The sequence below is a fragment of the Merops nubicus genome, unplaced genomic scaffold (genome assembly GCF_000691845.1).
Source record: "Merops nubicus isolate BGI_N331 unplaced genomic scaffold, ASM69184v1 scaffold29047, whole genome shotgun sequence".
In the NCBI taxonomy this organism is placed as follows: Eukaryota; Metazoa; Chordata; class Aves; order Coraciiformes; family Meropidae; genus Merops; species Merops nubicus.
The window spans coordinates 21,141-44,992 of NW_008622736.1; the positions used below are offsets into that span (position 1 = coordinate 21,141).

Here is a 23,852-nt window from a genome sequence, read left to right on the forward strand (position 1 = left end):
CCATAAGGACAAAAAAGTGTGCATGTATTAAAATGTTTAATATGGTTGCTGTTTGTGCCTTCTGTTGGAGTTACTGTGCTAATTTTAATACCTTTATTTCAAGGCAAAACCCCCAACATTTATGAACAGAAATTAATACTTGGTCTCTGGGGCAGAAATATTTGTGTTATTAATGACTGATGGCACTGATTAATGCAAAGGAGTTTTGGGTTGATGGTGTTGTGTTTTTTGTTTGTGTTGGTGGTGGTGTGTTTTTTTTTCCTTCCCTTCCCCTTCCATGCCAGGTTTCATTGTTTTGTTTTGGGAAGAGGATGGGTTAAAATCCATTATCTCTTTTTTTGTGTGTTTTCAGGCTCGGATAGCGTTTTTACAAGGGGAAAGAAAGGGCCAAGAAAACTTGAAGAAAGATTTAGTGAGAAGAATAAAAATGTTAGAATATGCATTAAAACAAGAAAGGTAGGTATATTAATTGTTCAGCTTTTATCTGACTTGGAAGACTTTACAGACTAAAAGGAGTTCTATCACATTATGTAAAATATCTTTACTAAACGATTCTACATTACTTTCTGTAAACTGACGTTGTGGTTGGTCATCTTTACACTGTGTTTTCTGATAAATCTTAGTGTCTGCTATAATAAAAAGTTTCATCATTTTCAAATTGTTTGGAGTTGTCTTGAATGCAGAAAGTTCTAATCGGACAGTTTCCCTTTTGGGATATAGAGTAATGGTCTACTAAGTAAGAATAAACCTTCCAAAAACCTTTATACCTTATTGCTATACCTCTACTTTCTATTCAGTGGTCTTAAACTTTAAAGGATGAAAAATACTGTTCTCTTGATTCTCTGCATCTATTTTGTACGTGTTGTATGGTAAAAACTATATTTTGTGGCAGAATGGAATTTTTTACAAGAACTATATCTTGAAGTATTGTTTTTTCATGTGGCAGATGGTAGAATTTTTAGTCTCAATAGGTGTATTTTCTGTAGCATTAATTTAATGCTTTAAAAATCAAAATTCTGTTCAGTCCTTGCAGGCTAATGTCCTTCAGACCTGAATGCTCTTCTGTTGCCTTATTTAATTTGACCAAAATTGGTAGTTAATTTTTAGAAAATATTGGAAGATAATCTCATGTGCCTGTCCTTTCAGTAGTGGACTCAATTCCTATATTTCATTTTGTCTTGGTCTTAAGGCAGCTGAATCCAACAGTGTAAATATCTTGAAGATCAGGCAATAAAATAGGTAGCCTTTATTTGTTTATTTTGTTTTGAGGGGAACATTCCTCCCAGAGTAAACTTAAAATTTTGTAGCAAAGCGTACTGAGACCTCACCTGGGCATTAAGCTGGTTGTCCAAGAGTAAGTATGTCTAAACATATTTTTACATTATGAGTTAGTACTGTGAGTGACTAGCACAGAAATAACTTGGATTAGTTGGTTTTATATTAAAAACTAATATTCTGACAATTGCTGCATACCTCTGTGTGAAGTATCTAGTATAAAGGTGCTCAAAACACAGCATATGTTCATTCAGAAAGCTGTATTGGTACATCATGTATTCTCTGGTGATGTGATAGGCAGAAAGGATCTATTTCTTTGTGCAGCCCTGTCCTTGAAATGGAAAGTAACTCAAAGTTTCCAACCAGTGTAAGACTAAAAGTCACATTTGTTACAGCATACAGGTAATGTGCAAGTCTGGGTTCAAGGCAGATGAAAAGTGTGCAAAGTGTTGGAGGGAGTGTACTCTTCCTTTAAAGAACATTGAACATATCTAAGGAGTATTGTGTTATGGGAAACACAAGTCTCTTGGGTATAAGTAACTTTCAGAAGTTGAAATAAAAGATTTTATTTGTTTTGAAAATAATAAACCTTCTGTGTGCTGTCCTGAGAGATTTACTGCAAATGCACACCATAAGGCTGTGAGGATTGCCTGCTTCGTGTCAGTTAGTTACAGTTGGAGTGTAAAGACATTGAACAACAGAATGCAGAATTTGAAGATGAATGGTATTGTTTAAACCTCATTCGTGCTTTCTCCTGAAATGCAGCTGCCTTTATAGTTTGACTTCCCATGAAATTCCAGAATTCATCTGATGGGCGAGAAACTTGTAAACATGTGTACAAGAGAGGCACAAGAGCAGAACCAGACAGTTTGCTTTAGTCCTTGCGGCTAGTGGCTACAAGCCAACACTGCATGCTTTTCAAGAGGAAAATTGTTGCTAAAATCCCAGCCAGAATTCTCAAGAAGATGGCTAAAAACAGGAACTAGAACTCTGGGCTGGTTGCTTAATGTGTGGGAGGCAACAAGGAAGCTTTCTGTTATTCTTTGCTACTAACGCCCAGTAGTTCAAGGGGATCTAATTGCACAGGTGTGATGGATTGGGTAAGGAAAGCAAGCAGGTACTGACTTGTCACTAAGTCATCCAAGAATGATAATACATTAGTGTCTTGACTGTTGCACTGAATTAATAGTTCAGGATAACAGGTGTTATTTTACTGCTGTGTTTCCTCTGAGTTAAGAATCACAACTAATTAATAGAAACCAGCCTCAGAGCAAAATAAATTCTGAGAATTTGAGATCTGAAAATTTTAGATAGCAACTTTCAGTGTTGCACATGATTCCCCTTGCCCCCATTCTCCTCCTCTTCTTGCTCGCTTCCTGATGCTGTCATCAAGTTTCATGCAGTGAAATATCAGATTATATGGAGTCAGAAACAAACTAATTCACACAATGATGACTGTTGTGATTTCTCAGAAAAAGGGTATGAAGAAGTGTGTAAGGTTAAACAAAATGCAGGAGTAGTTAAAAAATAGTTTGATACTTCTAGTATGCACCTCTAAGTGTGTGTGTGTGTGTGCAACAGGTGTGATAATATTTTAGGGAAGGAAAATGTTGTTTATTATTGTGGTGTCCTTTAAATATTTTGGTAGTTCTTTATCAATTTTTGTAATAGTAGTCATATGTATGGAATTCTTTCTTTGTAGCTAGTGTATATTCTTTTATAGTACTTTGTACACACATCTGCACTTAAGTTCTGTACTCTGAGCCACTCTACTCCAAGCTTCATTAACATGGTGCTGTGCTTAAGCCTTGCTGAGGTTATAAAACTGTGGTTGTTTTGATATCATGGGTTTCAGACTGGAGCTGACTTATATCCTTGCAACAGAGTGGTAGGATTCAACAGTTAAATGGCAGCAAGCAGTTAAATCAGCCTAGGGCATTGTTTTTTCTCCTCTTACTTTTTCATTCATGGCAACCTAGCCTTAGAAGAATAGCAAGTCAATACTCAAAGGATTCAAAAGATGCCTCTTATAGAATTGAGTTACTGTGGATTATGGGAGACTGTCACTGACTTGCCAAAAGCCCTGTAGCTTGTTAGTGATTTTTAAGATATGTAATAATTACCCTTGTTAGTGTGACAATATGAAGAGGAATATGTGTGCAACTGGATGGTTTATTGGAATTTAATAGTGTGATTATTTTTTTTTTTTTTTTACTGTAAAATTGATGTTGAACATCAGCTGTGATGTGAAAGACATCTGTTTTCATTGCATGCAGCAATATTTTGGCTTATTTGTAGTGGCTAGTCATTGGTATAATTTTAGATAGATACATCATTATCTTGGCTAATGAACAATAAAAGCAGAATTTTAAATAATGATTTGAAATTGTAGCTCCAAAATTGAGTGGCTGCTCCTAAACATTATTTGCCACAGCTCTAAATTGAAAAATTTAGGTTGGCTTTTCAGTTACAGTGCTTTATTAGCTTCACTTAGTAATTGAGAAAAACATTTCATCAGCTTTATTTAACTTCACAATTTCTTAATTATTCTCAATTTATTTGGGTTTTTAAATCCCCAAATATACAGTACTTTATAGGGCATATAAATCACAATACGCACACTTTATCTGCAGAGCTTGTGGAAATCACTGCCCTGTTACAATATGGAACGAAGCTTTGTCTCAGTTTAAAGAGAGAACCTAGGGTAGACAGTCTTACTAGTGTATGGATGAAATACGAACATTCTCCCAAATTTTAGAAATCACAGTTTTGTTTAGTTGGCAATCAGTCAGATTCAGGGCACAGCAACACCTAGTCTTCAGGAACCCTGCAGTTTTTTAGATACAGTGTAATTACTATGAAGTGGAGGGGTTTTCTTACTCTGAAGGGTCAATAGTGCCATCTACCGACAGTTTGTTAAATTTGATTTAGGAACAGTATCATTACACAGAAACTCCAGTTTAGAAGAAAATCTTCTATACTATCAAATATATCAGACAGCGTTTGGGATGAATTTTGACCTTCGGCTGGAAAAACTTGAACAGCAGCCGTTTCAGAACATTGTTGGAAATCCTTAATTTTAGTCCAGCACGCATTGTACTATGTATCTTTTATAGGAGAATTTTAAGATTTGAGAGTAGCCTTTAAATTGGTAGGAGTTAGATAAGGTTCAGTTATTCTGAAAACTTTGGTCAAATAAGTTATGCAGACAACTGTATTTTACAGAGATGACTTTAAAATGTGGCTGCTAATATTTTTAGAGTTCTTTCACCTTGGTTGTACAACATTGAGAGTTCTTTTCCCTGAGTTTTTGAGTATTTTTGAGAAGGATCTATAATGTAAAAGTCAAGTTGTGAAAGGGCTGAGATAATGTTAGAGAATTCCAGGATATAGGGGTAGGTAGTTCATGTGATATTCCTGGGGGTAAAGGGATCTGAAGATGTTTTGATAAGCAGCTTGGTGAGAGGGTGAGGTGTGGAAGGCTCATACATTCCTGAATGGAAATAGTATCACCCAGACCAATTTATTTTTTAAAAAGTTACAGAGAAGGAGAGGTTTGGGCATCAGAGCTCAGGAGATAGCAAGGAGACATGTTTGTGTAGGTGAATGTAGCAGGAATTGGAAGCTAAGACTCTAGTCAATGAGTAGGAGAAAAATCAGTAGGAGAAGATATGGGATGAAGGGAAGCAAGCATGCTAATATGGGTTTTGAAAGGTTCTCTTAGTAACTGACACACATGAAGAAACCCACATTCTTGGAGAACATACTTAACTCTCATCTATGAGTTGTTTGACAATTGTGAATAATTGTAAAAAGGTTATTTCAAAACTATTTTCTTGAAAGAGTAAAAATAATTGTATGTTGCAATAGTTATCACAACAGTTTGATGTATTTTAAATGGGAGTAGTAGAATGTTTTGAGTTGGTAAAAGCATTGTAGGCTGGTTTGTTAAACATTTGCATACTTTTTTCAGGGCAAAATATCATAAATTAAAATATGGCACAGAATTAAACCAAGGTGACTTGAAAATGCCAACATTTGAATCAGGTAATTTTTTTTCAATATACTGTTTTTGTATAATTTGCTTATACACAGTTCTGTTCAATTCATTGCATCTTTCATTCTTCCCTTCCCTTAGGTGTCTTATAGAAAAGATGTCTAGGAAAGTTTTGGTGTTGGGTAAATATTGTTTAATATGATAATCAAAATTAATTGACCTGAAGTGACCTTTCCTTTTTTGAAAGAGATCTGAATGTCAAAGGAAGCTTTGAAGTTGCACAATTCCTGATTTAACTGCTGCTTCTCCTTTTTTCGTATAATACACCTTCTTGAAGGATTTGATATTTTTTGCCATTGTGACATACATTCAGAATGAATGTCTAAGTGCAGAATAAACTGAAGAAATAATGCTGGTTTTGGTGCTTTTATAGGATGCTAGTTTTTAAAGAACGAGGGAAAAAAATGGTGTGGCATTGGCCTGGAAAATGTTGAGCTTCTTTTCTCTTAAATTGAGGAAAGAAGCCCCAAGAGAAAATATATATTATCTATTGGTTCTCTGGAGTGCATCTGGTTTTGGAATGTAGATGTGAAGTTAATCATAACAGTTTTGTTCTTCACAATATTGCAGGCAGAGGTAAACATTTTTTATAATGACACTGGTCTGTTTAATACAGAATTGCATGTGGCTTCCCTTGAAGTGTAAGTCTTTGGGAAGGTGCTCTGTTGGCCTGTATTTGTGTAATGTGCTTTAAGATTGTGGTCTGCAGATTTCTATACCCCTCCTTGTTTGTTCATTTTATTCTGCTTTGGCAGTGCCGCATTTGGGTACTTTTATACCTGGTTGAAACAGAGATCGTGATTCGTATTTCATGCTTGGTGGGATTTTTCATGTATGTTTAAAAGCAGTATAAGTTAGAAGTTAAAATCCATAAGCTATTACTTTGTACCATGTTTTACAGTCTCTGCCATAGTAAAAGTGCAGTGGGTCTAGCTTTTAATTTTTGATATAAACTGGCTTTTAATTTTTGATATAAACTGACAGAATTTGTGTTAAACTTTGTTTTCTACAAATGCTGATATATGTTGCTTCATCTCTTATTTTAACTAAATTTTCCATGTTGCTTTCTAAGTATATCTGCTTTGTGAAAGCATGTTTTCTTCGCAGTAACATTTCAGCTGATCAGGGCAAGGTTTTCTTCTGTGTACAAATTAAATATTTTTCTAGTTCCTTTTCTGCATGTAAGGGATCAGGATTTTTTTAACTGTTTTTTTTCTCTTAAATTATTTGCTTGATACTTCAGCGAAGAATTGGAAAAAAAAGTTTTTAATAAGAAGCACTGCATAAGACTGCATCTAATGTAAAACACTTTTTAAAGATATCATTTTAGTTTCATTGGTGTCCTGTAAAAAGTAAACCCAAACAAACCACTAAACAAAAAACCTCACTCAACTATGACACTGTCTTTCAGAAGAAACCAAAGATATGGAGGTTCCTGCAGTACCTCAAAATAGCCAACTGACCTGGAAGCAAGGCAGACAGTTACTGAGACAGTAAGTAACATTGTTGAATGTTGGTGTACTTAAACTCTTCCCTAAAGTATGAGGAGATGCTATATCCTTGCTCTGTGAAACAGAATAATTGAGGTGAATAAGTAGTGGTTCATTCTTAAGGACTTCATAGTCTTGAGTTTTGAGCAGTATAGAGTAAGTTTTTCCATATGAGATGGATAATTATGAAGCTTATTTTTCCTTCAATGATACAATAGTAGGATTTATTTCCAACAGTCAATACTATTTTCTTTCCTTTTCCCTCAAATGTGCTTTCCTCTTTCTTCTCTGGACGCTTCCAGGTACCTTCAGGAAGTGGGTTATACAGACACGATACTGGATGTGCGCTCCCAGCGAGTACGGTCTTTGCTGGGGCTCTCCAATTCAGAACCAAATGGTTCAGTAGAGACAAAGAACTTAGAGCAGATCCTCAATGGGGGTGAATCTCCTTCATCAAAACAAAAGGGACAGGAAATCAAAAGGTAGGTAAAGAGATAAGACCTGCATAAAGTTTAAGTATGTTTTAGTTAGTACATTGATATGTACTGATCATTTCACATTGACCTTTCAACTCTAGAGTCTCTGAACATCTGTTAAGTGTAGCTGACTGCAAATTATTATTAACTGAAATTGATTACACATAGGAACATATGTTATCTATATTACATATGTGTGTTATATGTATATTATGTACAGGAAAACGTAGTGTACTGAAGTTATCATATAACCACTCTGGAGTTGTGCTTTAAGGAAAGATTCTGTTAAGTGGTCCTTTTGTAAGGAATTAGGCAGTTGCAGAAACTCATTTGAACAACCATTTGTTGTTGTTTTGCTGATTTTAAAGATTTGTTAGGTAGCAATTGGATTTACTCTGGTTAATCTTCTAAAATATCTTCAAGTAAAACATTCTCTGTTAATATTTTTGTGTAGGAATTCTGGTGATGTTCTTGAAACATTTAACTTCTTGGAAAATGCAGATGATAGTGATGAAGAGGAGGAGAATGACATGATAGAAGATATTGCAGAAGGAAAAGAAAAGCACCGGATAAATAAGAAACACAAAGTAAAATATTTTTAGGTTCTTTATATATATGAAATCCCCTTTAAAAAGGGAAATATTTTCATCCTAGTGAATAATAAATGTGCAATGTTACATTGTTTGTCGCTGTGCCTTTATCGGAACGGGTTGTAAGCAGGTGTGTTATTGGTAAATGTGTTGGTTCAGTTAGTACGTTACCTTGGAAACTGAAAGCCAGCCAGCCCATTTGCAGATGTGAACCAGCTGCTGAAAGACGTAACAGATTTGGCCATCTCAGCTTCTCTGCGTACTTTGAGTTCCCTTAGGAGGCAAATTTAGCACAACACGATGTGTGTCCTTTCTGAATTTTGCAGAAGGTAGGGACAATTCCTTAGAAGAAACTAAATTATATAATGGGGAAAAAAACATCAGTTCCATGTCAAATACGTGTTTTACTCTTCCTTGTGTGCATCTTTTTTCTAAATATGTTAGCCTAGCAGAGGCTCATCTCCAGTAATCTGTTTAAGGTTCAATTAAGTTCGGTTTTATTTTTGTCTTTAGTTTTCTATTCAGTGAGTAGCTTTCTAGGTAGGATAAACTGTATTACCTGTTGCTTTGGAGTTCTTTTATTCAGGTAGTCTCCCTGCCAGCGGGGATCCTTTATGTAAAGAGGTTGATTTATGAACATTATACTGACAGTTTTATTGCTTTTTGCTCAGTAGAGTGTTATGTAGCATGATGAGTCCTCTGGCTGCATTGGATTTTGTTAGGTAGGTAGCAGCATTAGCTCAACTTGACACGAGTCTTAATTTCCCAGTTTGACTTGTCAGGAGACATTTTCCACCCTACCTTTGGTATTAACTTGTACTTCTGGTGAATAGATTAATCAAGTGATTGGTTTAATTTTTTTTTTTTTTTTTTTGTTCTGGGGCAGTAGGTAGTCTGATAAAAAGATTAGGTAAATCTAAGCACATATGAAGACAGTACACTCATTTTTTGACTCTTGACAAAGCTTGGTTTTTACAGAAAGCACTATAAATATTTCTCCTCAATCTTCGTAAAAAGTGTCTGTTTCTGTAAAAGTGTAAGAATATTGTTAAAGTCATTGAAACCAAACCCCGTGTGGAAATTTTCATCATCTGCAGAATCAAAGAAAACTTTTTAACCGTAGTAACCTAACTTTTTTTTTTTTTTAACCTAACTTTTAGTCTTGGTAGTGAAGCTTACGTTCTGTTTAAGGTGAAGGTATGGTAGAACTAGTAAAAAGACATTTTTGTGAAAACACCTTATTTTCCAAGCTTTTGTTTAACACTGTAATGTAACTAGAAAGCAAAAAGGAACACAGGCTTCTAGACCAGTAGAAAACACAGTTTGTAAAGCTTTTCTAAAGAAAAGCTTTACAAAATTGTAAGAATATCAACAAAGTTTGCCAGTTGATTTCTTTTAAATAAAAAATAAAGACTGGAATGTTTGGGATTGTTATTGTTCCTAACCTACAGCCGGTATTCTTTTGATTTCTTAATGATCACTAGACTGTACTACTCTGTTTTTCCTTTTCTAATGAACAGCTTAGATCTAAGTGTCTTTTTCTGCATTTCCTGTTGAATGATGTTTTCCCTTGCAACTGGCTAGTATTCAGAGTAATCTATATCCCTTCTAATGTAAACATTCAAGTGTAAAACCATGATTCAAATGCAGAAAAAATGTTTGTCTGCTTGCAGATTGGTAATGAAGGTTTAGCTGCTGACCTTACAGATGACCCTGATACTGAAGAAGCTTTGAAAGAATTTGATTTTTTAGTGACAGCTGAAGATGGTGAGGGTGCTGGAGAAGCTCGAAGTTCAGGAGATGGAACAGAATGGGGTACGTTGCTAAGAAAAACATTAAGAAATAAAGGAATATTGTTCATGATAGTACATAAGTGTTGCTGTAACTACTAAGATGATGTGTATGTGTGGATGATTGTGGTGATTGAATGCTGACACTTAGATAATACTCTCTAGGAAGCTGAAACTTTCACATATATGCTGTTGTAGTTGCCACAAATAAAATAGTCACATTAGTTTTAGGTTTAGAGTAATGTGTTCTTTTTTGAGTAAGAAAGGCTAGGATTTTGAAGTGTATTTATACTTACGTTAAGTTTGCTTTCAAATCTGGATTTCCCCTCCCCCCCATTTGTTTTTGATCAGGAGCTTGAAACTTTTTGTGCTCAAGGTAAATGAATTTATTTGGTGTACTTGTAAAAACGGGCAATTATTTTTTTTCAGGCTTTGATTTTTAGAAGGTATTGAGATTTTAGAAGGCTTGTATTAGCAGAATTTAAAAAAAGTGTTGCTTTGGCTGAACAAAATTAAATAGGTTACTGATTTGATGTGAAACATAAATAGGCTGAATCTTCTGACGTAAGCTCCTGGAGCCTACATTTTTCAAAAGAAGAAACTGGAAGAGGGAGAGATTTTGGGTAGGGGAAAGAGTAACGAACTGAGTAATTCACATCTGCCTTGAAATCAGAAATGGACTTAGTTCCTGAACTGTGGTAAAAGTGATTTTGTGGTTGCATACTCTGTCTTTCACTGTAGTGCCAAAAAGTGCCCCTAGATCATCTTGTCTGACCATTCTGTGATATAGAGACAATGAATTTGTCATATTTAACACCTCAGTGAGTAAAGACAATATAAACATGTACAGAAATCAAAATACTGGCACATCTTCCAGTCTTGATTTTGAAGGTGCCAAGGATTAGAAAACATTCCTTCCTGGAAATTAGTATCAAATAGTCAGTGACCTTTGTTTTTAAACTCAAATCTTATTCCTAATTGAAAATGAGAAGCTGGACAAAAACTCTGTTAACTTTGGTCTCGGTATGAGATGTTTTGTAGGCCCTAAAGCCAAAGTTTTGACTTGCAGTGTGCAACATGCCTTCAAATGTAGAGCGATGCAGAAAGTTCTCATTCTGGCATCAGTATTACCACTATTGTATAGAGAAGGAAAGGCAGCCTGATGTGATATTGTAATTCATGTGAAGATTTATCTATTTGTTCAGGGCAAACTGCTGAAACTTAGTGATTTAGCTTGTCCATTAAAATTCCAAGTCATTGCTTTCTAAGGTTACTTTCCAGTGTGTTATATCTCTGTCTTCTCAGGTAGTTTCCCAGAATGAGGGGATTCTGATATTTGCAGTGCTGACTTTGCAATTTACTTCTTTTCAAGCTTGTTTACGTGCAGGTCAGTTACTGTCCCAAACTTAAAATAACATTTGAAAATCTACTTTTAAAATCAAGTTGACCCACTGCACTTTTCAAGAGAGCATTTTGAATGTCTTTTATTACAGTTTAAGTGAACCCATAGGAGAAGTGAGGCAGAACATTTTAGGAGTTGTTACATGCTTGTGACAGCTCTTTTTGTTACAACTGGATTAACTGCACTAATTCCATTGTTGCCAAAACAGTCATGTCTGAGGCAGGTAGGGAGGAGGACCTAAACAAAAACCTATTCATCATAAAAAGGTATATGGTCTAAGTTTTGCTACATGCCAACAGTAAGTTTGTTGGATATTTTGTACTAACTTACTATTTAAATGAGTCAGAAGACAAAGTTTCAACTGTAGCAGCAATGCTTTTTTCATAGTATGTGACCAATTTCAGTACAGCTATTCTTAAGTGAAGCTGTTTAAGTGTACAATCTATCAGGTCTTGGGGTTAAGTGTCACTTTTTTAAAGACAATGCTTCTTTATTACCTACCAAAAATAACATTTCAAATATTGTCCCACTTAAATTCCTTCTAAAATAATACATGGCCTAAACCAATTTATTTTAGCTTGTCACACTGTTTTGAACTCTGAAACTGTTATTACTTAAAATCTTCAGGTCCACCCATTTATTTATTTTTGAGGAAGAACTTCATTGAAATGAATACTTGCTATTACTTTCTAAACAATTGCATCAACTTCAGGATTTCAGTTACAATTCATGGTTTTATTCTTAAAGTAAATAGGTGCTCTGTTCTGTTTTCTTCTTGGCTTTTTTTCGTCCTGTTTTGGTTTTCCTGTCAGTGGCATCCTTCTACCAGTTCCTACTCTTGCAAAGATTCAGGCTTTCTGAATAAAATTAAATATTCACATCTGTGTTTCTTTATATGTTTTTATTTAGTGTCTGGAAAGCAAACTTCTGATATTTAGGCTTTAAACGTATAGACTAGTCTTGCTTTTAATGCTTTAAATACTTATTCATCAGAGTATTATCTGTAGGTCTAACTTCAGGTATGCCAGAAGATTTCATTGTCAAATTTGATAGTTAACGTTTTTGCTGTTGGAGACTACTGCAAACCAGCTACCGAGTGTGGAAGTTCAGGTTGCTTTTTTCCCCTTCCCATAATACCTCTTTTTTATGAATGCATTCTTTTTAAGTGTCTCATTTAATATACTTTGAATCTTAAATTATTTTCAAACATTGTGATTTGAAGTCTTCTGTCATGGGACACGCTTCACTTAGGAACAGCTTATCTTCACAATAGTGAAAGATGATGAAATTCAGATAGTGTTAAAGAACTGAAGTATGCAGCACATTAAGAAATGAATGTACTTTTTTCAATTAAAAAATGTATAAATGCCTTGTGGTGATACAATATCATCAAGAAAAAGATGCATATAGAACTTCTGTTTGCTTAAGCAAAAAAAAAAATACATAATGTTACATATTACATCTTTTTAACTCTGCTTTGATGACTAACTATGCGTTCATTACTGAATTTCTCCTCTCCATGAGGCACAGAAGTTCTATTTACAGATGGACCATGAGTCAGAAGGACCCAGTGTGCTCTGATTTCTGGGTAGCAGACTGTGACTGGAATTCATTGTCTCTTGGGTCATTTTTTTAAATAAAAAAAATATAATTAAACAGAATTTATTATTTTTTAAATCTGGTTTCTCCACTAAATGGTGTTGTCTACTGGACACTACGGGTGCTCTGTGCTGTCCTGATGTCAGTAGTGTATGTTGTAAACGCTGCAGGCAATTTGAGGAAGTTCACTACCAGGAGGAGTTCTGGAGGTCTGCTGGTTACATGGCTCTGCTCTGAAACAGCTAAAGATAGCTAGGCATACCTGAGAGAAACAGTGCTGGGTTTTCCTAAAGATCTGCATTGAAATTCATTTCACAGCCTCTCTGGTTAATGGGCGTTAATGTTTTATCTATTTTGTTTATCTGCGGCCTACGTTTCAGCAGCTGATAGCATTGTTTTTGAGTATTTATGTTTGCAGGATTATGCCTTTCCTGGTTTATTTACATTGACTGAATGAGCCCAGTTCCTTCAAATTCTTTGTCTTGATATTTAGTGCCCTGTTTGTTTTACAGTCTACAGACATGTTCTAAGCCTCTAGTGTAGAACACGAACTGAACATGTTACTACTTTGTCATCACTGTGATCACTGAATTATGTGGACTACTTCTGGTTTAATGCATCACCTTTTAAGACATCCCAGAATCACAGTTTTGTTGTGGCTTTTTTTTTATTACAGCATTACGTTGCTGTTATGTGTGTTTATGGTTCAGCCTAGTTGCAAAGAAAAACTTGTGAATGCTGCAACCTAGCTGATTAATTTCCTTTCATTAATGGTGCTTTGGATATTTTTTAAAATTTATTCTTAACTGAATTTTGTTTCATTGGACTTAAGGGGTTTGGGGTTTTTGTGTGGTTTTTTTGTTGTTGGTTTTTTTTTTTTCCCCTCCCCTCAATTTCCTTCCTCTTTTGATTGGACATATCCTCTGACTTACCTTCCTGTGCCTCTTGTATTTCCTGACTAATCACTATTTTTGTCTGTGTATATTTTGACCCTGCAGTCCTAAAGATGGAGGTCTTTATGTTTGTAGTTTAGTAGTTGCAGCTGCAGTTTTTGGTGCAGGATGTCATTATTCATTCCACTCTCCACGGTTCTTTGTGGACGGCTTGGAGGACTTTACTGTTATTTCAGGCCTTCATTGCTGTTGCCAGTTCCATATTACACATCTGATCAAGATTGTTCCTTGTAATTGATTCGCCCTGTTTGAATCATAGTAGATGCATCAGTGCCCTGGGATATTTTTTCATGTCATGTTTTGTCATGAAATGGGCACTGGGAATAACTCCTACTGGTTTGCATCCTAAATTCATGTTTCTTTATTGCTGCTGTGTATGAGTTCTCTTGTGTGATTTTAGAACTAAAATAGTTAAAACTTCAAAAATTGCTGGTTTATGCAAACAGTGAGTATGTAGGTATGTTTGAAAGTTGGGAACTGAGGTAACTTGGTTTTATTATTTTATGCCTAAAGAATCTGTAAGCATAAGCTTAACTGGCACAAAACTCAAGTTTGTCTACTAGCAAAATTTGGGTGCAAATTGGAGCATAGGAGGTTCAAGGTGAATATCAGGAAAATTTTTTTTTACTGTGAGGGTGACGGAGCACTGGAACAGGCTGCCCAGAGAGGCTGTGGAGTCTCCTTCACTGGAGTCATTCAAAACCCGCCTGGACGCCTTCCTGTGTGGTGTACTCTAGGTGGTCCTGCTCTGGCAGGGGGGTTGGACTAGATGATCTTTCGAGGTCCCTTCCAACCCCTGTGATTCTATGATTCTATGAAAAGTGTTCCTGCAAATGATACACTTGCATTTTCTTAGAAACAAGTTTATCTGCTTATTAGTTCTATGTTTCCAGAAATGTTTGAGATAGTTTAGAAAAGTGAGGATTTGACTCTTGGAGGATTAACTCTAAAAAATATTTGTCAAACAGAAGACGACATGTCTTCTGAAACTATTGTTGAATGTTGTATTTCTGCTAGTTATAATTTAATTGCTGGAATGCAGTGGGATGGCAGTTTATTCACCTGTGAAGTTATTTCATCTTTATATAAAAGGCTGTATTTATAGACTTTTTTCCTCCGGTTGTATGTAGGACCAAAAATTTCTCTCTTGTGCATGCAGAATGAGTGTGAGAGGATGCATGGTGGTCTTCATGAATCAACTGGCACTGACTCAGCTTGCATTTTCATGACAGATAGAGCATGAATACTTTTATTTGCTTATTCAACACTGGCTGAATAATTTCTTAACACTGTCTTTCTAAAGATGCAGTAATCGTTTCTGAACACCAATGAATTTTTGTGTATTTTGAAGTACCTAACATAAACAGTTACTTACGAAGCTTAATTTGTTTGCTCCTTAGTAACAAATTAACATACAATTTTTAAATATGTAACTGATACTATATATTGCCTTGGAAAACTGTATGAAATAAGACTTAGTATTTTGTAAACTTAAAACTGAGACTGCACCTTTAAAGTAAAGATTTATTAAGAACCTTTATTAATGCTCTTATACAGCTATGATAGTTATTCACCAATAGCTTGCATTGCCAATTGCTGATTTTTTTTCTTTTAATAATATGCTGCATGTAGACAAAGATGACCTGTCCCCAACTGCTGAGGTTTGGGATGTAGACCAGGGACTAATAAGTAAACTGAAGGAACAGTACAAGAAGGAACGAAAGGGGAAGAAAGGGGTAAAGAGTAAGTGCAGATTATAAATCTTGTAACGCAACACTTTTTTGCTTATCTATATAGAAGACATTTTTTCTCACAAGTTCTGTTAGTTTTGCTCATTTTTTTGTCATTAAACATAATTTTCTGTAATGGGGGCAACCAACTTTAACTTTCTACCTGCTGAATGTAAATATGTCAAAATCTTTGACAGCCATTTCCTACTTGAGAAATATTGAAAACACAAAACTTTGAAGATAAATAGGTAAAGAGAGTTAAATGCTTTGAAATGCAAGTGTAAAAATGTTGAGCAACTTGCATTGTGAGGCTGTTCTTCTTTTGAGAAGTTTTCTGAAAGATTTAAGCTGTATCTGCTTCTTAACATATAACACTGTGGTACAGGGGGGTTGTTAGTTTTCTTTTTTTAATATGACCTTGACTCAAGCTATCATTGCTATTTATGGGCTTGCAGTTATTTTTACAGTCTAAGCCAATGAGAATTTTGAAATGCCTGTAGTTTAAATACAGGGTTTTTTTCCCTTTCTTTAGGATATATTCTTTATTTTATGGTGCTCTTTACTTTTCTGAGCAGTTTACACATTTTCATTGACACTTCTTTACTCTTTCAGATCAGTTCACCTATTTGAACTGTGTAAGCTTAATCAAATTTCAATATTGAAGAACCTGGTAAAAATGCTTTTGTAGCTTATGTTATCAACTATATGAAGCTCTTACTGGACAGAGTGTTATTAAATCACTTTAGAGAAGCTTTTACAGTGTTTTTATTTTGAAACACTAGAATAGATTCTAGCAAAAATTGGTGAAAGATAATTTTTTTCCTCAATTTGAAAAATTGTATTAATATAAATAAAGTGATAATTTAAAAGTAATAATTAAGAATTATTTATGGTTAAGATTTGCATTTACTTTAACATCTAACAAATGAAAATTCAGTTAGTGCATGTTCTGTTTTCAGCAGTTTTGCATGATTTGCATGTACACACACATACAAATATAAAAGCTTTGAAGTAAAGAGTTTTATTTGGTTTGATTAGTACTTGCAGTAGTAACTGGATGCTAATGGGTATCCTCATTTCATGTCTAAGTCAACATTTGACACCAAACTCCCATTAAGTATTTTGTAAGGTTAGAAACTTCTATTTGAAATTTTCTTATTAAACTTCACATTTTAGAGTTTTAGAAGCACAGTGCCTGTAAAATAACAGCAAATGCTTTGAATACTGTGGATGAAAAAAAAAGTAATTGTTTAGGGGATTTTTATATTTCTCTCAAAGAGTGCTTTTATACTATCACATCCAGGAAGTTCTTGAAACCATACTTTTGGCTTGATTCTAATCTTTTCACATCCAGGTATTTTCTACTTTCTTGCCTATGGTAAGTAAGCAGCTGTAAAATAGGGACAACTAGTGTTCTAGGATTATACGTTGTTTTAAAAATTTCTAAGACCTCCACATTTGTTTTAGTGGCATTATTTGATGGAGCGTATCCAAAGAAGGGCGGCAAGGCTGGTGAAGGGTCTAGAGAACAAGTCTTACAAGGAGCAGGTGAGGGAACTGGAGTTGTTTAGCCTGGAGAAAAAAGGAGGCTCAGAGGTTACCTTATCACCCGTTACAATTACCTGAGTTTGTATGTAGCGTGGTGGGAGTTGATCTCTTCCACCAAGGAACAAGAGATAGGACAAGAGGAAATAGGCTCAAGTTGTGCCAGGGGAGGTTTAGATTGGACATTAGGAAAAAAATTTGTCACTGAAAGGGTTGTCAAGCACTGGCACAGCCTGCCAAGGGAAGTGGTTGAGTCCCATCTCTGGAGGGATTTAAAAGATGTGTAGATGTGGCACTTACAGGCATGGTTTAGTGGTGACCTTGCAGTACCCTGAGCTCGTATAGGTAGCCTCACAGGTGGTTTGTGGGATTCTGCACTTGCATCAGGTAGTAGTCTCTAATTAAGAATTGGTCTCTAAATCACTGGCTAAATGAATAACTCAATTACAAAGTGGAAGTGTGCATTTAAATTTGGGCAGGTTTATTAAATTCTCTACTTGATTCATAGACTTTTCCTCAGCTACTTTAACTTTATGGGACTGAAAGTAATGCTCAAGACCTTCTTTATTCCTGCTTCTCATGTCTAATCATTCGTGAACTTCATTCTGATTATTTGTCTCTTACTTAGTTCTTCAGTGTATTGACAGATTTTTACCAGAATTTATTCTGAGCAATGTCAGAATTTGTGTGCATTGCAGTAGATACATCATCAGAAAGATCACATAAGAGCTTTGACTATCGCCTCTTGCGACGCTTTGAGGATAGCAGAACAGGGCAGACCTCCTAACAGTCCTTTTGTTGGTAACTATCATAATCTGCCTTCAGACTCTTGCCTCCATAACAAGGTCCTCGCATCCCTGGTCCACGTGTGGTGACACTCGTTCTAAATATAGGGATAAATAATTAAATACTTGATTCTATTTTGATCCTTCTGTAGTATGAATTCATGTGATTTCTTTTGGGTGGAACACCTTAATTTAGGTCATCTTCTGTTAGCACATAAATTTTCATAATGTAATACTTACTGATCTGGGGTTTGGTTGTGTTTTTTTTTTTTCCCCTGTTATGATAGTCACCATGTTGTATGGAAATGCTACTTCCTTATGAAAGGGTCTTTAAGAGGAGAAAAAAAAAAGCCACAAACCAAAACCAACCCAACTTTCCAACTTTAATATCAGCTGTAAAATAATGCAAAACCTCTTTAGTGAAGAGTTTTTATATTAAAAACAAAAAAAAAAGGCAAGGAAAAAAACCCACCCCAAGCAGGGGCGGGAAAAAAATAAGGAAAAAAAAAAAAAAGGCACAAACCGACCAAGTTATTTTTGATTGCATTTGACTTCATCATGATACATAGATAAGGAGTTAGGTTTTATTTTTACCAAACTAGGCTTACCTTTTACACTAATATGCTGAACTTAAGGCTAGCTGTTTGCCTGAATTTGGTGAGCTCAATTTTGGCAAATAAATCAGGGTGTGACTGGGTTTTTTGTTTACAGTCTGGCACATTTTCAGAACATAACAGTGGAGATGATGCCTATCTCATTTCACACTATCAGATCAGTGTGATGTGTTCTCAGCAACTTGAAAAATAGTTCTCACATCTTAAATTGTATTTGTACATTACTGTTAAAAGTAAGATCCTTTTACTGAGTTTCCTTAGTTTCCCTGAAACATTTATCCTTTTTTTGCTTTCCTGCTCTTTTCCCTCCGTCCAATTGTTCTGTATTTAAGAAACAGTATCCTTCCCTTCACTTTGCTCACCTTGATTTCTGGAAATAGTGTAGTAGTTGATAGGCATAAAAACACATTTGGATTTTACTATCTCTGTTACCATCACCTGTTGATATGGAAGGATCCCTGTGTTATATTCAGACTTGAGCTATTACATCTTACAGCTGATAGAAATCTGCTTATGGCTTCTCAGACTGCACCTTTTCAGCACCAAATATTCAACTACCTTTTCACTTCTGATTTCTGAAGGAGGATACAGTGAGATTTGTAGGTGGTTTGCTTATGTTCATAACAGGTTCATGTTTACTGATTTATTTTTTTGTTCTGATCTTTTCTCGAGGATGAAGCACAGTCATCCATCCAGTTTGTGTCTTGAACATAGCTGGTTATACAGAGAGAACACATTCCTATACTTAAAAATCTCTTTGTAACATTTTATATACTTCAGCAGTTATTGAAGGTGCTCTTACTTCAAAGCAGAAATCTGCATTCTTCTGTGGTGGTGGCAACTTGTTGGCAACAGCAGCTGCTGCTCTTTTGTATACTTTAGAAAGAAGTTTCTCTCTTTATTGTATGATGGATTGAGGACTGTTTTCAGATTATGCCTGAAGGAAAGAAGTGACTAAACGTCCTGAAAACCATTAAAGGCAAAGCTGATAGCCCCCTAATCAGTGGCATAGGGTTTTTTTTATTTTAAATGTTCTACAATATAACTGCCTGCAGTCCCAGCATGGAATCTTTTAGATTAAAATCTAGTTAATCTTGCATCACTGTGGGTTTTTTTTCTTCAAAGGTATTCTGTCACTGAAGTTTCACTTTGTGATTGAAGCTTGACTTTTTGACATGCAAGCTGTAAGGTGGAAGTGGGAAATTAAAAATAAAAAATAAATTTGTAACATACCATCCTTGTTTGCTATTGTCTAGACTGCATTTAAGGCACATATAATTCAGTATGCTTTGTTTTTAGAGAAGTGCTTGTGTAACAAGTGCAGTGTACATCTGCAATTTCATACAGTGGTGGAAGCATTCTTGCTCTTGTGTTTAATGAACACTTTAAAATTTAAATACCATTCAAAAGCAGGGAAAGTTAATTGTTCGTTGCACCCCCATTATGAGTTGTTTGTACATTTTTTCCCTCATTTTTAAGCTTATTTTTTATCTGCACTCTCTTTTTCAGTGTTAAATTGTTTAGTTAAAGTTGTGTAATATTACTAGCAAATGTTTAATTCATATGTATTGTAACAGTTAATATTCTTTTAGTATTTGGCTTGACTTCTCATCAGGGCAATAAGATGATTTCATTTCTCCTACAGGAAATTCTAGAATAGATCTACGGAACACAAAGGAGTTATTCTTTGATTTCGTGAACTAAAACTGAAACTGTTTACATGTAGTTGTCAGATTTGATGTATTAACTCCTTTCTCATTTCCAAAAGATCAATTTTTTTTTTTAATATTCAAAGACAAAAGGAAAGCATTGTATTTATTTTGAAGGAGGTCCCATCAGTAATTATTCTTGTTTAATTAGTGTAACGGATTTTTAGACTTCAGTCAAGTCAAGCGGTAGCAATCCAATGAATCTTTGCTGCTGACGTTAATTTACAGGAGTCAACAGGACAAAACTTCACGACATGATAGCTGATCTGGGCGATGATGAGATACCCCACATCCCTTCAGGAATCATTAATCAATCTAGGTCACCCTCTTCTAGAATGACTGATCATGAAGGTGCAAGAGCAGAGGAAGGTACAAAAAATTCAGCTACTTATTATTTTCAGGAGATTTCTTTTCAGGAGAAAGCACACACTGTAATTTAATGTCCCCTCTATAAAGCTTAATGCAATTGCAGGTTGCCACATGATTATTTGCTTTGTAAGTCTTCCCAAATGGTTTTACGAGAATATGACTTGAATTTCTGTAGCTTATTGTAACTCACCATTATTTCAAAAGTAGCTGTAAACAACTTGATGTACAGCAGTGTGTTCTGAAACTGTTCACTGTTAAAATCCTGTTTGCAGACCACCCCCATTAGCAAAACCTTTTACAAATAGAGTCTTCTTGATTGAGGGGGGATGGAAGAAGGTGAGTATTAACGTTTGATGCACAGTTTGCATTTTAAAGTGAAATTTAAAATTGATTGAGTTATGAGACAAATTAGTCTCTTTTCCTCAAGTTTAATGTTCTCTTTTTAAAAATTCTCTGTCTATATACACAAGACTAGAAAAACACTGTTTATTTCTTTACAAAGTATTGGTTTCAATTTCAGGATTATCTTAGGCAATAGAAGTTAGTTGGAAACTATTACATAAATAGTCCAAAGTCACGTTTTCAGTTTTGTTCGGGTTTTTTTTTGTTTTAAAAGGAATGATTTTCCTTATATTAACTCTAAGATAAGAATGCCATTATGTAAATCCTGTTCTCTGCTCAGAACAAATTCATTCAGAATACTCAGCTGAATTCAGATTTGTCTCCTTTGTGATGACCCATAAGCCCTGGCATGGTATCAGCTACACCAGAAGTGAAAGAATTTGTGTGATTACTGATCCTGACCTGTGAGTTCTCCTATTTTTCCTTCACCCCTGCATCCACAAATAACTGTCACCAGGCAAGCAGAAAACAAATTTTGCAGGGAAGTTTTTCTGTTGCTCTCCTAAACTACTTTTTACAAAAATGTTTATACCTTGTCTTTTACAGCATTCCTTTTAATCTTTGTTTTTATTTACAATTTAAAGGCATATCAGGTATCAAATTTGCCTGTGGAATGCAATTGAAAAATCTACTGGTAAAGTTCAACTTAATAAAACTTGTGGACTTAGATTTACATTAGGTTTAGCATTTACATGCTTTGGGTTGCATTTTAGCCCTGCTAAAGTATTAAGGGCATGTGACAGTTCCCTCAGGTTGTCTTGGGCTGTTTTTCTTATGCCATACATGCTGTGCAAAGGAACACATGTTCATTGTTAAGGACAGGTCATATAGCTGTTGTCTCTTTTAGAGACTCTACATCTAAAATAATACTGGACAAAACAATCTTTCTGAAGAAATAGATGCTAAATTTAAATTTGATGGAAACTGACTTTTGTAGCCTGATTCCTGTAGCACAAAATATGCTATACTTCAGATCAAGATTGTCCACACTATTTTCAATTAAACTGCCTTCAGGGTAATGTTTTCTTGCTATTTAGTATGTTCACCATGTTTTCAGCTTACCAGTGTAGTTTCAGCTTTATTCATTAAGGGTAGTAGTATGATTATCTCTACCATCATATCTACTAATTGTGGTTACTGAACAACTTTTTAATAGTTGAGTGTAAATCTTGCTCTTTGATTAAAAATTCCATCCTGAGTGCTGTGTGGCTTTTTGATATTTTTGCCTGTACCGCATAGCGCAAAGCTGCGAGCAAGCTTAGTGCTCTCCTTGAATTCCTTCTAGGTGTCCCATTCATTAACAAGGCCAAATACTTCACTGTCACAAAATGCAGGTTTTGTTCAATTATTAATTCAACTATGTTTTAAAAGCTAAGTGTTTTTTTTGCAGACAGCTTTAGGCTTTCTTGCTGCATGGCATTAGTCTGTGCTGAGGAGTGTTACCAAGCCTTAATGTTCTTACTACTCTATATGCTACACTCTTGAAATGTTACAGTTCTGAGAGAATGGTTGATAGTTTTGTTTACATATAGAGAACAAGGTGGTGTTAAGCTCACTTTTTAATTTTTTTTTTTTTCTTGAGGGAAGGAGGGCATTCAGGGTGGAAAGTAAACCATGGTCTAATTGGCTAGGAATGTATCTTTTATACCTCTGAAGGTGTGGGGATTTGTTTGTTGGTTTTGTTTGGTTTTTTGCTCTCAAGTGCCTTGTTAAATATGATCATAAAATTGTTATGCCATAAATACACTTCATAGCTTTGGCTGTAAGGAACTTTGGTTTCTATTTCACCATGTTGCATGAATTTCAGTAATAGAATCGGTTGCAGCATGATTCTCCATCCAATGTATTGTACAGAGAATTATTATTTACACAAGGTTTTTTTTTAAGTCTACATAGAATGTGGAGGTGGCGATAGGTTGACCAAAAAAATAACAGTAACAGCTAATTGCTTGGGCATTAACTGCTGCTTTTGGTGTACCACATACGAACTTCTTGGAGAAAAAGATTAAGGTGTCCCTGTCATAGTATTCAACAGCACGATATATGAACATATCTGTACATATCTGTTTAGAGATACCTATTGATACATTTTTTTATATGTGGAGCTGTGGATCTTTATTTTTATTTGCTCTAGCAAAATGTATCTTTCATTGTGTTAGTTTTCTTTTTGTTTTATAAAAACAGCTTGCAATTTTATTTTAAACTTTCATGTTTTATTTAAAAATAATGAAATGTCCTAATAAATTAAAATACAGTTATACGACAGTCTACATACGTATTGGCAACTTTAGTATTGAGGAATATGCTTCTAAATTTCAGGTAGCGTTAATTCTGATGCTTTTAAAAAAAGGGATAGTTACCTCTGATGCAAATAACGCTTGATAAATTTATAATATGGTGTGTTTATGTGGTAGTGTTTTTCTGTTGTAGCGCTGCATAAAGCATGTGAAAATTCATCTGTTAAGGACAGATGTCATGCTAATTCTTTCTGAAATTAACCTCAAGTTCAGGGGCTTATTTGAACCTTGCAGACCTCTCCTAAGGATCAAATAGTAGTCCCCATCACAACAGGAATGGAGATTGTCCGCAAGTTTAAAATGACCATATTGCCTCCTTCCTCCTGTGATCAGCAGCTCTGTTCTGCAGTAACTTGGGAGGTTTGTCTTGAAAATGGATGCTTGTATTTGGGAGGCTAGGACCTTGTTGAGACAGTAGAGGCTAGCCAGTTTTGGAAATTCCAAATAAAAGCAGTGGGGTCCTTCTGTGGCAACCACAAAACCAACCAACTGACAATAACAAAAAAAGTCAAAAGCCCCTGTGTTTCTTTTGCATCCTGTATATTTTAATTTTTTTTCTATCAGAAAAGAGCAAGAAAAAGCTTGGCCTTGAATTAATTGGGTGGCTAATTGTTATTCCTTTGAGGATTTCACAATTTAGATTTACCCAAGGATTGTTTGTATTACTTTTTATACTCAGCTCAGACACTTTGGCCAAAGAATCGATCCTTAGAAATTCTGATCTCATCTATTAAGCGTGGATGACTGGATACTGCCTCACCCCACCCAC

General features: G+C 35.1%; 1 protein-coding gene across 1 annotated transcript; it reads left to right on the plus strand.

The window, feature by feature from the left end:
* Positions 1 to 358: 358 nt before the first annotated feature.
* LOC103777348 (striatin-3-like) lies at positions 359 to 20,384 on the plus strand (the record flags this gene model as incomplete). The annotated part of the gene is made up of 8 exons (XM_008944900.1): positions 359 to 456; positions 5,249 to 5,322; positions 6,744 to 6,825; positions 7,125 to 7,304; positions 7,753 to 7,885; positions 9,562 to 9,703; positions 15,265 to 15,375; positions 20,244 to 20,384. Coding segments are annotated over exons 1-8 (892 nt in total), but the record flags the coding sequence as incomplete, so codon positions are not given.
* Positions 20,385 to 23,852: the final 3,468 nt, after the last annotated feature.